At 45.1% G+C, this 16,159-nt stretch overlaps 2 protein-coding genes across 4 annotated transcripts in view; both read left to right on the forward strand.

Annotated features, from left to right (window-relative positions):
* The window catches only part of map3k22 (mitogen-activated protein kinase kinase kinase 22), a 45,203-nt gene extending 39,197 nt beyond the window's left edge, over positions 1-6,006 (forward strand). Inside the window, exons 17-18 of the mRNA XM_060044651.1 lie at positions 2,749-2,926; positions 3,174-6,006. Coding sequence (XP_059900634.1) covers positions 2,749-2,926; positions 3,174-3,402 — 407 coding nt within the window. The 3' untranslated portion in view covers positions 3,403-6,006. The remainder of the gene's footprint in view (positions 1-2,748; positions 2,927-3,173) is intronic.
* A 497-nt stretch (positions 6,007-6,503) lies between these two features.
* cry-dash (cryptochrome DASH) lies at positions 6,504-15,743 on the forward strand. 3 transcript variants are annotated; one of them, XM_060044655.1, is made up of 14 exons: positions 6,504-6,773; positions 8,577-8,749; positions 9,294-9,387; positions 9,486-9,613; positions 9,794-9,942; positions 10,204-10,292; positions 10,662-10,735; positions 10,808-10,897; positions 11,143-11,222; positions 11,302-11,361; positions 11,533-11,690; positions 11,840-11,959; positions 14,906-15,104; positions 15,215-15,743. In XM_060044655.1, the coding sequence occupies exons 1-14, from the start codon at positions 6,714-6,716 to the stop codon at positions 15,217-15,219; spliced, it is 1,479 nt and encodes a 492-aa protein (XP_059900638.1). In that variant the 5' UTR covers positions 6,504-6,713; the 3' UTR covers positions 15,220-15,743. The 3 variants fall into 3 exon arrangements, with proteins under 3 accessions (XP_059900638.1, XP_059900635.1, XP_059900637.1); XM_060044652.1 differs by having other exon boundaries at positions 14,906-15,100; XM_060044654.1 differs by having other exon boundaries at positions 14,906-15,091; positions 15,212-15,743.
* The last annotated feature ends 416 nt before the right edge of the window (positions 15,744-16,159 follow it).

The following is a 16,159-nucleotide window of genomic DNA, read 5'->3' on the forward strand; positions in this document are numbered from 1 at the left end:
TGACCCCAACAACCCCAAAACTCCATGACCCAGCACTCCAATGACCCCACAACCCCAACAAACCCATGACCGTGGGGTTAGGTAGGGTTAGGTAGGTAACCCTAGGTTCTGGGCAGAAGGCTGGCTTCTGCCCTTACTGATTAGGATATTTTATGGCAACAGGAACCTATCTTCTTGTCGTTGTAGTGAGCCTTTATTTATCCAGAAGAGGCCCATAGCATCTCTTCTCCAACAGCATCTGGGCCAAGGAAGCCCGCAGATGTCAGGGTTTCCTCCTGTCCTCTCACTGGCTCCAAACTGGATGAGGAGAGCAGTTTCGCCTGCTTTATTCTCTCCCATAAGAAACGGGTCACCCCTATACTGCCTGTATACTGCCTGGCTTGTGTACTATGACACCTGTTTACACAGCAGTTATTAACTGTCCTATTGTTAAAGCTGCGGTACATACAAATAACAGCGTAGCGTAGACATGACCCTGACCAACAAGGCCATTCCTAATTGGAGTGTCATTGTTACCTGAGCTGTAGAATATTACCCACAATAAAGCTGATTTAGAGAGCCCTGCTTCGAACACGTCTCCTGCTGCGGCTTGTTGGTTTGAAGGTGATCTTTGCGTCGGTTGAAATCAGCTACATTAAAAATGCCCAGTGAACAGTGAACGGGATGCGATGGGTTTGCGCTGCCCACAAACATTCTGGACGTACTGAAACATCCAGAGAGAGGAAATCAACGTCTGGGGAGGAGAAAGGAGCACAACGTCTGGGGAGGAGAGAGGAGCACAACATCTGGGGAGGAGAGAGGAGCACAACATCTGGGGAGGAGAGAGGAGCACAACATCTGGGGAGGAGAGAGGAGCACAACATCTGGGGAGGAGAGCAGCGCTCAGCCTCGTGTAGCTCAGACCTGGGTCTCCATTCAGTTCAATTCAGTTCCATTCCATGCATGTGTGTGTGTGTGTGTGTGTGTGTGTGTGTGTGTCACACACACACACACACATGAGAAGTGGAGCAGAATGTGTGTTTCTGTGAGAAAGTGGGACTCGATGAGGTCTTTGGTCACATCGATTATGAGGGCTCCAGTGAAAATGGAGCAGTCTGCCCATCTTCCCCTCTGTAGGGCGTGGAGGTTGTGTCTTCTATGTCTGCCCCTTGGAGGAATGACCCACTAGGACCAGGCTGGCCTGGTGTGGGGGCCCTCTGAGAGGCTCCATTCCCACCCTTGCCGGCCCCCATAAAGGGCTCCATTCCAACTGCCGCTCGCCCTCCATGAGGCAGCACCCAAGTACTTGTAGAACAGCAGAAAGTGACGTGTTATCGTGTCATTGATGTCATATACAGCCTCTTTAGAGTTGGGGAAAGTTCCTCCATTTTTGATTAGTGGACATTTTCTTACATTAACTTACCACAAAAAAAAGCCTGAGGTTGCAATTGTAGCTGCTTTGACGGAACAATGTTCAGTTGTTTTAATTGTTGCGTTTCTTCTTGAAGAAAGTAGTCCAATCCTTCGTCGCTTTTAACTCTTTATTTGTTAAAGTAGGCATATTTCGGTATGGTAACTATGAAGCATAAGGGAGGGAATTGTATTTAACGCGTATTGGAATAATATCGGGCACTAATCGAGCTCCGGGCAAAGGCCCAGGTCTCTCGGCCGGGCTCCTATTGATTCTGGCCTCTCAATCTGAATTCCGCGCTCTCATCGTCAAGTGGGCGTGGCCTTTGTGAAGTGGGCGTGGCCGGTGTGACGTAATGGCTCCGCCATTCTCACCTGTCTAAAGGTGCTGCCATCTGTGGCTGGAGTAGTTATCGCAGCTTATGTGTTCGATCCTGCTTCCTAGTGGCTATGTGAGGGTAATGTAGCTTGTGTGTTCGATCCTGCTTCCTAGTGGCTATGTGGGGGCAGCTTATGTGCTTAAAATACGTAACATAATGTAAATAATTCTCATGAAATATGTATGGTAGGGTAGGGCTGGGCGATAACGCGATTACGATTATTAATCGCGAAAAAACTCACGTCGATTACGACGATAAGCATAAGACATAAATGCTTGATATAAAAAAAAAAAAGTAAAAAAAAAAAAAACAGTTCTGATATGGATTTACCAAACAGCCAATCACACAGCAGAAATAAACAAAATAGTCAGATCGCAGTTTTGCGGTTAATGTCTAAGTACACGCCCATTTCCTGGTGCATGTTTGAGCTTCCGTTCCAGCACCGCGGTAAGAAAAGACGAGAGGAGAGGAGCGTTTTGCGACAGAATAAAAATGAGTGGAACAACAGAGGGTGAAGTAGTCGATAAAAAAGGTTACAAGACATCCATTATATGGAAGTGGTTTGACTATCTCAAAACTGATGAAGAACAGGATAAGACCGTCTGTAAATGATGCCGTCGGTCGGTGCCAGCACGATTGGGAAACACAACTAATTTATTTCAACATCTAAAAACATACCATCCAAGCGACTACACAGAAAGTATGAACATGCACGCTACAACAAGTTTTGCCCGCCGTCCTACCGCAGCTGTCATGTCCCTCACCTAATGTTATGTCTTTTTTTTTTATTATTATATATCGTGATTAATATCGATATCGAAAAAATAATCGTGATAATATTTTTTGCAATATATCGCCCAGCCCTATGGTAGGGTCAGGTTATGAAACAATGAGGTTCTGTCTTACGGAATACGGTTAAACACTTAGAGAACTCATCAAACTGTCTGTCTGAAGATAATTTTTGTTCCATTTCCACCAGGCGCTAACATCTTGAGAGATTCCACTGGGAACGTCAAGCTAGGAGACTTCGGAGCGAGCAAACGCATCCAGACCATCTGCATGTCTGGCACGGGCATCAAGTCCGTCACCGGCACCCCCTATTGGATGAGTCCGGAAGTGATCAACGGAGAGGGGTATGGCCGCAAAGCAGATGTGTGGTAAGTGGCTGTTCTGTCAGTGGATTCAACACATTAAATGAATAATATCTTATATTTCTCTAAAAGCCGATGTTCAATATGCAGCTGTGTTATTAACAATGTCATTCATTCATAGCCTAGATATATGTAGCCTATTCCGCTACCAACTAGCTCTAACTTCATATGAATTCCTAACTTCATGTTTATGTCCTCTTTGTCTATGGATGATAATGCTGCTTCGTGGGGATGATGTCTTGTGTCTCTCCAGGAGCGTGGCCTGCACCGTGGTGGAGATGCTGACCCAGAAGCCCCCCTGGGCGGAGTACGAAGCCATGGCGGCCATCTTTAAGATCGCCACGCAGCCAACCCGACCGCTGCTGCCCGAGGGCGCGTCCGATGCCAGCAGAGACTTCCTGCGCCAGGTGTTCGTGGAGGAGAAGTGGCGGCCCACCGCTGAGCTGCTGCTGGGTCACCCGTTCGTCCAGGGGGTCTTTTGAGCGCTGAGCCCCCTTCCCGCTTGCAGCCCTGGGTGCACCCCTCACCCCCTCATCCCTCACCCCCTCACCCTCCTGCCCAGAAAGACTTCAGGGAGGGGAGGAGAAACACGCCAACCCAGTCACACTCCCAGTCTCACATACAACCCATCACCAGTCTCTGCCATGGCCAGACTGAAGAAGCATTTCCTCTCTCTCTATCTCTGACTCTCTCCCCCAGTGTCTCTCTCTCTCTGTCTCTCTCTCTGTTTCTCTCTTTGTCTCTATCTCTGTCTGTCTGTCTGTCTGTCTGTCTGTCTGTCTGTCTGTATGTCTGTCTGTCTGTCTGTCTGTCTGTCTGTCTGTCTGTCTGTCTGTCTGTCTGTCTGTCTGTCTGTCTGTCTGTCTGTCTGTCTGTCTGTCTGTCTGTCTGTCTGTCTGTCTGTCTGTCTGTCTGTCTCTTTTTATCTCACTCTCTCTCTACACCGTTAATAACGCGTTAAACTGACAGCACTAATATATACATATATATATTTATATATCTATACCTATATCAAGGTTAGAGGGTCAAGTCACTCACGCCAGAGAGGCTAGGATGCCTTGTGGATCCTGGAGGTATGTATATATATATATATATATATATATATATATATATATATATATATATATATATACATATATTTATATATATATATTTCTGTGTAAATAGGCTAGGATGCCTGGTTATCCCTGGAGGCGTCTGTCTTTTAGAAACCCTCTCTGTGTTTTACTAACAGTCCTCTACTGCCAAGGATGGTGTCTGGGAACTGGTCCAGAGTCGTGGTAACCAAGGTTACAAGGTGATTGTAATGTCCAGCTGAGTTGTATCACATTTGATAGTACTGTAAGTCACTCATAAGCCCAAGCTGTGAGGGGTGAAGATTGATGGTCAAATGTATTTTGTAAGACTATTATTAACACTTTCCAAAAGCCCCCTTACCTAATGGGCCTTAACTGTTATCGCCAGAAAGAAAAAGTAAAACTATTTTTGTTAACGCCTTACAATAACGTTTGTAAGTAAGGATGTATTTTTGTACTTAGACCTTAGACCTTAGCTGCATCGCACTCACAAAAAAGATTTTTCTCTTTTTTTGAGGAGTTCATGAGATGCACTTTTGATACCTTGCATTCAAAGATTCCAAACATGCACGATAATCAATAGAAATCAAATAGATATTTTTCTATTCAAGGCTTTTTATATAATTTCAATAGTTGCGACTGTAATTTGGTCCCACATAAAGAAAGCAGATCTGTGTCTTTGCATTAATGTGCAATGTATATCTCTGTGCATATATAAGCAATACCACCACTACTGTTCAAGGTAGCTTACTAAATTCATTCCAATGATGTACAGCTTCCCTGTGTGCTGAAATGGCCAAAGAGACAAAAGGTCCCATAGAAACATAAAGAACATTTGGATGTGCAGTATTAACATTACAATGATTGTCCTTTGGTTTTGTTAACTCAGACCCTGTGGCCTTTTCTGTTTTTTGCTAGCTTGCTGCACCATGAAATAGTACGCAGTGCAAACCTAAAACAGGATCTACAATGTGGTCGGAATCAGGTGTCACACCTGGACCAGCAACACCCTTCTGAATGAGGTTGAATAACAGAACATTATAAATTAGAAGTGCTACGGTTTGGCCATATGAGAGTCACTGGTCGGACCTGGGCAGGCGGTTGGCCACAGGTGCTTCACCGCAACATGGAGGACCGCAGTATTTGGCGTTGGGTGTATTTTGTGTTCAACGTTTTCTGCTGTTTTTCAGGAGTGATGGGTAGAGTGATATTTCACATCTGCCACAGTGGCCAATGAGAGGAGAGCTTACCCTGATTGTACTGGTGTCGCTGTGAAGACCTTCCAGACATAGCTTGCCGGTCTGAGCTTCAACACCAAACCCACATTGCTCATTTGCCTTTATCCCACTTCGCTGTCTAGACAATGATCGGCTTCCCACTTCCTCTGAGTAGTGCGTCTGGAGAATGTCTTGAATGGTAAAACACGATGCAACATGTTGCCATTGGGGGGCAATGTTAGGATTAGCCAAAAATAAGGCATGCATGTATACTTGGGGGAGAAATGAGAAGGACACGACTTTGAGCACTGCCACTTGCTCAAAGATAGCCAATAAGAGTGGATTTTGCAGATTCATGATCAAATATGTCCGACTCTTGTCAGTGCCTTATGTGATTCATCTATGACAAATTTAATAAAGACAGAAAATGAAAAGCGGCCAGAGTGAGGAGATCCCCAAATAGAGTTGATTAAAGCACACATGCTTTGCTGAAGTTGTTTTATACAAAAAAAATGATTGTATTGTACATAGATATTGTTATGCACTTTTGTATGAAATTCTTTACATTATATAAAGATCTATCTGATCAAATGACCATGTTATGCAGCAGATTGGACTGTGATTTATTGACGACTATATAATTTCTTTGTGACCTGTTACGACAGTATGAACAAAAGCAAGCTTTCGATTGAAGAACACATTTGTCTAATGACAAGGCCTTGAAACATGGAATGTATCAAGTCATCCGTTTTTTTTTGTACATTTAACTTAATAAATGAAAAGTTTAAGACTATTCTATTGTATCCTGAATCCTGATTTAAGGTAAATATTTTTTTCTTAAATAACTTGATGGTTGATATTATAGTAATGCATGCCAGTATGGCTTAAGCCCTGAACATTTAACATTTCAGTCTATATTAAATATTATATAAGGATTATACATTAATGTTAAGGACAGTAGGCCATTTCCTCTATCTTTATATCGACCTTAGTAAACTCGGATAAGATTAGAGAAAGTTAAAAACTGTTGGAAAGTATATGGGGACACCCTGTTGACACTATAGGCTGGAGGGTCTCCTGTAGACACTAGAGGCTGGAGGGTCTCCTGTAGACACTAGAGGCTGGGGGGTCTCCTGTATACACTAGAGGCTGGGAGGTCTCCAGTAGACAGAGGCTGGGGGTTTCCTGAGGAAAACAGTAGAGGCTGGGGGATCTCCTGAGGAAACACTAGAGGCTGGGGGGCTGCAGGGTCTCCAGTAGACACTAGAGGCTGGGGGGCTGAAAGGTCTCTGAGTGGGACGACCGGATGTTGCGCTGTGCCTCTCGTTGTACAACCAGCGGCAGCCGGAAGCTTGCCTTATGTAAATCGAGGGTTTCTAACAGCTGATGAGCCTCGAGTCAGTGATACCGAAGAGCAGAAAGATAGAGAAGGGAAACTGGTTGTTTTTGTTAAACATTAAGAAGATCAGAGTGTGACTTTCCGCTCGGGCAGTAGGTAGGATGTCTGCTCGGACCGTGATCTGTTTACTGAGGCAGGACCTGCGCCTCCACGACCATGAGGTACATCTTGCATTACATGTTATGTCAGCATGAAACATACGTTAAAGTGTTAGGTAAAGTAGGAGCAAATGCCATTCCAAAATCTATTTTGTAGACGTGTCTGTGGCAACTCATAAGTTCGTAACATTAATCACAACTAAATGTGATGGCATTTTGAACATCGTCTGGTGCGCACTGTCTGTAGGCTAATAGTGTATTTAACTGCGGTCAAGCCAGCCGACTCATCGAGATCACCATTACGGTAATAGCGTCTCAGAACTAGTTTAAAATAAAAGCATTCGTCGGGTACATACAAAAACATTCCAATATGAGACATATTACAGTTTCTAAATAAAAGCCAACCAAAATGTCCAATATGAGACATTACATATGATTTTGGATTGTATTTAAAAGAAAATGCCCTGTTATTCCATGTTCATTTCACTTCAGGGTTATAGTTCACGATCCCATAGGGTAACGCAAGAAGTTTCAGAACATTCTGATGTGGAGTTTCAAAATAAAAGGCCACCAAGAATTCCAATATGAGACATATTACATATGATTTTGGATTCGATTTAAAAGAAGAAATCTCTTTTCACTTTAGGGCGATAGTTCAAGACCCCATAATGTCACCCAAGAAGTTTCAGGACATTCTGATGTGTAGTTTCAAAATAAAAGCCCACCACATATGAGACATATAACATATGATTTTGGGTTCGGTTTAAAAGAAGATGCCCTGTTATTCCAGGCTCATTTCACTTCAGGGTTATAGTTCACGAGCCTGAAATAACACGGCATTTTCTTTTAAATTGAATCTAAAATCATATGTAATGTCTCATATTGGAATTCTTGGTGGGCTTTTATTTTGAAACTCCACATCAGAATGTTCTGAAACTTCCTGCTTGACCCCATGGGTTCGTGAACTATAACCCTGAAGTGAAATGAGCATGGAATAACAGGGAATTTTCTTTTAAATCGAATCCAAAATCATATGTAATATGTCTCATATTGGAATGTTTGGTGGGCTTTTATTTTGAAACTCCACATCAGAATGTTCTGAAACTTATTGGGTGACCCTATGGGGGTTTGAAGTATAACTCTGAAGTGAAATGAGCCTGAAATAACAGGGCATTTTCTTTTAAATTGAATCCAAAATCATATGTTATATGTCTCATATTTGGTGGGCTTTTATTTTGAAACTACACATCCGAATGTCCTGAAACATCTTGGGGTGACATTATGGGGTCTTGAACTATCGCCCTGAAGTGAAATGAGCCTGAAATAACAGGGCATTTTCTTTTAAATTGAATCTAAAATCATATGTAATGTCTCATATTGGAATTCTTGGTGGGCGTTTATTTTGAAACTCCACATCAGAATGTTCTGAAACTTCTTGCGTGACCCCATGGGTTCGTGAACTATAACCCTGAAGTGAAATGAGCATGGAATAACAGGGAATTTTCTTTCAAATTGAATCCAAAATCACATGTAATATGTCTCATATTGGAATGTTTGGTGCGCTTTTATTTTGAAAGTAAATACCACAACGGCCGTACACTTCTTTTGATAGCATTTGCTTTTATTGACTGTCTTTTTGTATGTACCCGACGAATGCTTTTGTTTTAAACTAGTTCTGAGACGCTATTACCGTAATGGCTAGTATAAACAGGTACAGCAAATAACTGGGTCGGCTGGCTTGACCGCCGATCTCGATGAGTCGGCTGGCTTGACCGCAGTGTTTATTTAAGTGGACGCTCAATGTTATGGATTTCATAAGTCTGTATACTGTGTGTGTGCGTGCGTGCGTGTGTGTGTATTTGTCAGGTGTTCGATTGGGCTCAGAGCCATGCGGAGCACATCGTGCCGCTGTATTGCTTCGACCCGAGGCACTACCTGGGGACAGCCGTGTACAACCTGCCCCGCACCGGGCCCTTCCGGCTGCGCTTCCTGCTGGACAGCATCAGGGACCTCCGTAGCGCCCTGTTGAAGAAGGGCAGGTGAGCAGCCAACTTTGTGCTCTAGCTGCCTGTGGAGTGTTGTGGACATTGGTGTGTTCTGATCACATTGCATTTGGGTGCAGGGTGTTCAGGGCCGTTATAAAGGGCTTCTCTGCCTGTAAGCAGCATTAGGCGAGGTGCCTAATGCATGTCATGTTTCTCTGAATGGACGGCCCCTTCTCTGAAAGAAGTTTAATTGACTCCTTTTTAAACTCATTTTCACATTCTGTTTAAATATGGTAATAGTTCAAATTTAGCGTACCACTTCCACAAATAGAACCACAACTTTCTCCATCAGCATCCTCACCACAAAACTGACAGTAGGCACTAGTAGCTTTAACAACTGCAACAACACCAGCAGTCCAGGACATACCTGTGCATTATAGGTCATGCTTACATCAACCATCACTGCCATGCTATTTCCCAGAATTCAGTCTGCTCAGCGAGGGGGGAGTCGTGATGGTCCTTACACAGGATGCAGCTTGCCTGGCATGGGGCTAATTGTCTGTGTGTGTGTGTGTGTATTTTTATGTGTGTGTGTCAGCACGCTGGTGGTCCGGCGTGGCCGCCCAGAGGAGGTGGTGGCGGACCTCATCAGGAGTCTGCCCTTTGTCAGCGCGGTGGTCTTCCACCAGGAGGTCGGTAGCACCTGTTTGGTCGGCTCGCTTGCCAATCATGCCGTGGGTCCCTGCAGGCGAGCTCATCGTGTCATGTGACCTCTCCTATTCTCTGCCAGGTGGCTTCTGAGGAGCGAGCTGTGGAGCAGGCGGTGATGGAAGTCTGTGCCCAGATGAAGGTCAAAGTTCACACCTGCTGGGGCTCCACGCTGTACCACAGGGACGACCTCCCCTTCCAACCGGCCAGGTGACCCGCGGGCGCAGCCCCCCTCCTGCTGGTTGCTCTTGTGATGGTGTGGCGTCTGGCACGTCTGGTACATCTGACCTGGTGTGAGAACACCAGGTCAGATGTTGTTGCTGTTCTCTGACCTCCAGAGTACAGCCTGTACGTTCCTTGAGCCTCTGCTTTCCTGTTGTTTGGTGCCAGGCTCCCCGATGTGTACACACAGTTCAGGAAGGCGGTGGAGACCCAAAGCAGGGTGAGGCCTCTGTTCCTCAGCCCAGACCAGGTGAGGCCTCTTCCCCCAGGCCTTGAAGAGGGAGACGTCCCCACCTTGGAGGAACTTGGTCAGACCGGTAAAGGTCGCTCCTATATCCTCTCCGATCCACACCCACTCCTGCTCATTATAGCGGTGCAAGCTCAACGTATTTCTTCACAGCTTCCCTCAGCTTGCTGCAACTGCTTTCTTTCCTCTTCTTTGGATGGCCAGCCAGCGGGCGGACATGTTGTGTTCTGGAACAAGGCCGTAGCTTCATACATCTTTAATGCTAACAAGAGAGGTTCATATTCAGTCTGTCCGTTGCTGTTCTCTGATCTTCTGCTGTTGTTGTCCATAGAGCCGGTGTCTGACCCTCGCTCAGCCTTCCCCTGCAGTGGAGGAGAGAGCCAGGTCCTGGCCAGACTCAAACACTACTTCTGGGACACGGTATGCACAACTGCAATCAACAACATAATAAACACCGATCAAAATGAAGAACATAAAGATGAATCGTTTCCTGAACGTGTGGTCATTGGGAATTAAGTTGTGTAATTGTGCCAGTAAAAAATGTATGAAAGGATTTGAATTATCATTGTATATCGCTGTATAAGTTGTTAAAGACTTAATAATCACGTCAAAAACAAACATGCAGTGGTTTAAATATCCACTAACTTCACAGAGACAGAGTATTAATGAGTATTATCCAGGGATGAGGCATAGACAATCTTATATGGAATCACAAAAAAACTTTATCAGGAAGAATACAAAAGCGCTCCCGTTTCTAACCGATCCTTGGTTGTGTGTTGTCTGCTCTAGGATTCAGTTGCTAGCTACAAAGAGACGCGCAATGGCCTCATTGGCGTGGACTACTCAACTAAGTTTTCCCCCTGGTATGTGTGGTCAACATGAGATCTGTGGCGGACTCTGTGGTATTTCAGCTGCCCTGACCCTGACTCCTACAGGCTGGCCCTGGGGTGCATCTCCCCGCGCTACATCTACCACCAGGTCCGGCAGTACGAGAGCGAGCGCACAGCCAATCAGAGCACCTACTGGTAAGTGCATCTGTATGTCTCCGTCGAGCCAAGATTGATCGGGGAAAGGCCCTCATAGTTGGTTTCTCTTCATCTGTGTGATGTCCAGCGTAGGAACATGAGCTCTGTGGATTTTAGAGGATGCCAAAAATCGAAGTTGTTTCGTTCATGTTCACGATCTACATGTAATGAAATGTATCAATCATTGATGATATATCTTGACAACACACACACACAACTGTAACGCTAAATCTGTTTTCCTACAGGGTCATATTTGAACTGCTATGGAGGGATTACTTCAAGTTTGTGGGTGTCAAGTATGGAAACAGACTGTTCCATCTCAAAGGTCAACAGAGTTCATTCCTCCTCATATTTCTGTAAATGATCCGTGAATAGAATCTAATCTTACCGTGTTTTCTGTCCAGGACTCCAAGACAAGTCTGTTCCGTGGAAGAAGGATATGACACTTTACAATGCATGGAAAGGTTTCTGAAGATGTTTTAACTTTATTATTTATCTCAATGTTTCTGTGTGAACAGATGTATGAGTAAATCATGAGTGTGTTAGGATATATATAGTAATCTCTACATAGAACTGCATTGATGTATTATATGATATATTAGATTGTGTTTTATAGTGAGTTCCTCTTTTCCCAGAGGGCCGGACGGGCATACCCTTTGTGGACGCCAACATGAGGGAGATGGCCATGACGGGCTTCATGTCCAACAGGGGGCGCCAGAACGTGGCCAGCTTCCTCACCAAGGACCTTGGCCTGGACTGGAGGATGGGCGCTGAATGGTTTGAATATCTACTTGTAAGGGGTTTATGGATTTAAATGTGATAATACATATATTTTACTTCACCATATATCAAAATATAAAGCATGAACAAATGGATGAAGATTCCTGATGATGTTGGCCTCAAGCCACCAATCCAGAGTTCAATGGCTTTGCTCTGCCACAGGTGGATCACGATGTGTGCAGTAACTACGGCAACTGGCTGTACAGTGCAGGCCTGGGCAACGATCCCAGAGAGAACAGGAAGTTCAACATGATCAAGCAGGGGCTGGACTATGACGCTGACGTAAGTACTGTCGGGTCAGTGATCCCTCAAGACACAAGGCCCTCAGTACAGAGTATCCGGGGAGGTATAGTGTGTTTTTTTTTTAGTGTAGTGTGGGGGTGTATAGTGCTCTCAAGATAAATGCTCTGTTATATCCATTATAATATGCAGGCTTGTCAATTTAGTGAGTACTTCATGTGTAAAGCCTTCATCACTTTACTTAAAAGATCCCATGCCATTAAAATCACATTTTTCCTATTGCTTGTTAAATAACATAGGTCAGAATAAGTTTGTGACCTGTGGTAAGTTTGAAATCTATGCAGTTTGTTTACTGTATGCCAATGAAAGGAAATAGGTGACACTGCTACGTAGCGTTGTCAAATTATTATTCATGGACGTTCCCACTTGGTTGGTTCGTAACCACCCACAGAAATTCTGAAGGAGCCGAGACATTGAGCTAGTTCTGCTTAAAGGTCCCATGACATGAAAATCTCACTTTATGAGGTTTTCTAACATAAATATGAGTTCCCCTAGCCTTCCTATGGTCCCCCAATGGCTAAAACTTGCGTTTGGTGTAAAACGAGCACGAGCTGTTCTGCTCGCCTTAGAAAAAACGGAGGCTCAAGTGCGCTGATTTGGAATGTCTGTATTCATGACGTCATCAGGAATCTCAGCTCCTCCCCTTACTCTGCCTGGCCCGCCCAGAGACGTTGGCCCGCCAATGAGACTCGACCGTGCGAGCGCCGTGTGTGTGTGTGTGTGTGTGTGTGTGTGTGTGTGAATACACACACTGTAACGCAAGTGTTTCTTGTCGGTTCTTTGACGTGTCTTGTATTTCCACAACGAGACTGTTGTGGGGGTTATCTGAGCCATGGTTGAGAAGGAATTGGGGGGAAAGGAACTTTGGCTTTGACTGGCTGAAACATGAACTGCGACATGCCGCCGGTTGCCGCGATCGGCACCATCGCCCGGCAGCGGGCAGCCGGCAGCAGGCAGCGCCCGGTTCAGTCGACTTCAGGTTGATGTGAAAGTGGAAGAACCAGAGACGTCGCAGAACCCGACAAAGTCGTTTGTGATTCATAATATCGTCTGGAGGCGCACACAGCTTTTGGCCGTGATAATATGTATTAAATGATATAGATTTCTATGTATTATATGATATTATTTAGATATAGAGCTCCAGGACTGTAACGCAAGTGTTGTACACTTCCTTATTATTTGGATAACCGTTCTGCTTTTGGCGTTATGGCGCATAACACGTCGGACTCTCGTCTCTGGTATTTCTACAACGAGACTCGTATTGGGGGTTATCTCAGCCATGGTTGAGAAGGAATTGGGGGAAAGGAACTTTGGCTTTGACCGGCTGAAGTACATGAACTGCGTCATGCCGCCGGTTGCCGCGAGGCACCATCGCCCGGCAGCGGGCAGCCGGCAGCAGGCAGCGCGTGGTTCAGTCGACTTCAGGTTGATGTGAAAGTGGAAGAACCAGAGACGTCGCAGAACCCGACAGTCGTTTGTGATTCATTATATCGTCTGGAGGCGCACACAGCTTTTGGCCGTGATAATATGTATTAAATGATATAGATTTCTATGTATTATATGATATTATTTAGATATAGAGCTCCAGGACTGTAACGCAAGTGTTGTACACTTCCTTGTTATTTGGATAACCGTTCTGTCGGACTCTCGTCTCTGGTATTTCTACAACGAGACTCGTATTGGGGGTTATCTCAGCCAAGGTTGAGAATGAATTGGGGGGAAGGAACTTTGGCTTTGACTCCCTCAAGAACATGAACCACGACATGGAGGAGAAAGGGATTGTTGGCGGCGAATGTCTCCAGCTTGAGACCCGCTGAGGGACCACCGCCGGAGGGGGAGGTGCCTAAGCGCTGCCCGGCAACGATCCCTTTCTCCTCCTTGTCGCGGTTCAGTCTACTTCACATTGATGAGGACGTTGAAGAACCAGGGACGTCGGAGAACCCAACTCGGTCGTTTGAGATTCATAATATCGGCTCACACAGCTTTTGGCCGTTATAATATATATTATATGATAGATATCTATGTAGGCTATATGATAATATTTAGATATAGAGCTCCAGGACTCCCGTGTGTTCTAGAATATTTACAGAACACGGCTAAAGGCTGTGTGCGCCTCGCCATTGCGATACATCCACTGTAAACAGAGCGCATGGTACCGTGGCTGCAAGCTGCTCAGGGCCACACCCCCACCCTCCTCCTTGACCCGCCTCGCTCCTCCTCATTTGCATTATAGCTACAGACACCAAAACAGCGCATTTGGGGGAAGCTCAATGTGCGACTGGCTCAGAGTGGCTGTAACTCTGCACCACGGCTGAATTTCGGGAACGTCTTTCAATACTGTGTTAGTTGCCCACTAATACCTATATTAAAGAATACATAAAATAGCATGTCATGGGACCTTTAATAAAAGAACAGGCTGGATACAGAATTTTGAATAAAATGGCAGAACAACATCGAACCTGTGTGTCATGCCAAAGCAAAACGTCCACATTGTATCTCCTGCCAAAGACAGAGGAATTATATATTATTAAGGGAGAAATGGTTGCAATTCTCCACGGGAGACAACCGCGGGCAACAATCCCTTTCTCCTCAATGTCCTCACGGCCAAATACTGTTTGGGGCCCACTAATATCTATATTAAAGCATCCATAAAGTATCATGCCATGGGACCTTTTGAAAGGGGTACAGGTGCCCCCACAGAGGATGAGGACCCCATGAAGGGGCCCAGATGGAAAGAAGGAACTCTGAATGGGAACACAGAACAGGGATCATCCCCTCCTTCCCTCCTCTCATATAAGAAACACAATATTCATCGTCTGGTTTTATTATTCAAAAGAATCACGTTGGTTTTTATATACTTCATTCATGTATCTTTCTGCTCAACACTTGATTTTCAGATCTTGACGTGTGTGTGTGTGTGTGTGTCAGGGGGACTATGTGCGACGGTGGGTTCCTGAGCTGCAGGGCCTTGGGGGAGGGGAGGTGCACGCCCCATGGGCCCTGGGGCCCTCGGCCCTGAACCACGCCCAGGTGACACTGGGGACCAGCTACCCCCACCCCGTGGTCATGGCCCCGGAGTGGAGCAGACACACGGGCAGGAAGGCCGGCGGACGACACGGGAGTGTAAGTAAGGGCATATATTGAGTCATGAAACAATGGACACTTCACTATTGTCTCTTTTCAGGAGGGAAGTTGGCCGCTCACCAGTTGAAACATGTCCTTTATTGTCTTTTTCAGAGTGACTCTTGTCCGTCAGCAAGAGGAAAGAAGGGCCCCTCTCACACGCCCAAGCAACACAAAGACAGAGGCATCGATTTCTATTTCTCTAAAAGCAAAAACTTATGAAAACAACAAGGATCGATGTAACAAAGCTCCTGCCTGTTTGCAGAAGTGAAACCTGGTTTCCTCTACGCTGGGCCGACACCAGGGGCCTGTCTGTAGTTCTGCGTGGTTATTTTATATCGCTGCTGTTAATCGGGGGAAATGTGCTCATGTCTTTATATTTTAATGCTTGAATTGCATTGAGGTTGTCAATCTCTGGTTCTCGTTCAAAGTGTTTCTAAGATGTGCTCTGGTCCGTCGTCACGTTGCACTTTCTGTGAGACTGAGAAGGTTGTGGTTTGGATGCCTTTTTATGGAAAGCTACTTGGGGTGTGTTCAGCCCTTTCTTGTTTCTTTCTTCTATGCTGTCTACTGAACATAAATATTTGTTGCAGAACTGAAACCGTTACAAAAATGTGCAAATAAAAAAGTTTTCTTTTTGTAATTGCTGTTGGTGTTATGATTATAGCCCTCTTCCAGAATGATGACATCGTCTACGACAGCAACGAGGAGCCAAGTGACTCAGGGGGAAGTTCATTGATAGACCTATTCTGTAAAACTAGTTCATAGTTAACAAGTCGTTCGGTTATGTTTCCTTTTTAAGTGCGTACTTTTTTTGTTATGAATTTTGTATTTAACATCTGCAAAGTCCGTTCCACTAGATGCCACCAAACTACAGAATGCACCTTTTAATAAAAATGAACTAGATTAAGAACTTGAATATGGCCAGTCGGCTGCCCCATGAAGGCCCTTGTTCTGGCCCATCTAAGCCCCACAGGGCCTTCTCGGTTCTAGTCGTCCGAATAAGATTTCATGAACAATGGGATTGAAAGATTTCAATTCATTCATAGTAGTAGTATT

Source organism: Gadus macrocephalus, chromosome 23 (assembly GCF_031168955.1).
Source record: "Gadus macrocephalus chromosome 23, ASM3116895v1".
NCBI classification, from domain to species: Eukaryota; Metazoa; Chordata; class Actinopteri; order Gadiformes; family Gadidae; genus Gadus; species Gadus macrocephalus.

Excerpts from the sequence above, each read along its gene's own strand:
- cry-dash (XM_060044652.1), top strand. The coding sequence starts at position 6,714 with ATGTCTGCTCGGACCGTGATCTGTTTACTGAGGCAGGACCTGCGCCTC. Across the intron at positions 10,898-11,142 it reads GCCAATCAGAGCACCTACTG|GGTCATATTTGAACTGCTAT; the intron begins GTAAGTGCATCT and ends GTTTTCCTACAG. Across the intron at positions 11,691-11,839 it reads AATGGTTTGAATATCTACTT|GTGGATCACGATGTGTGCAG; the intron begins GTAAGGGGTTTA and ends GCTCTGCCACAG.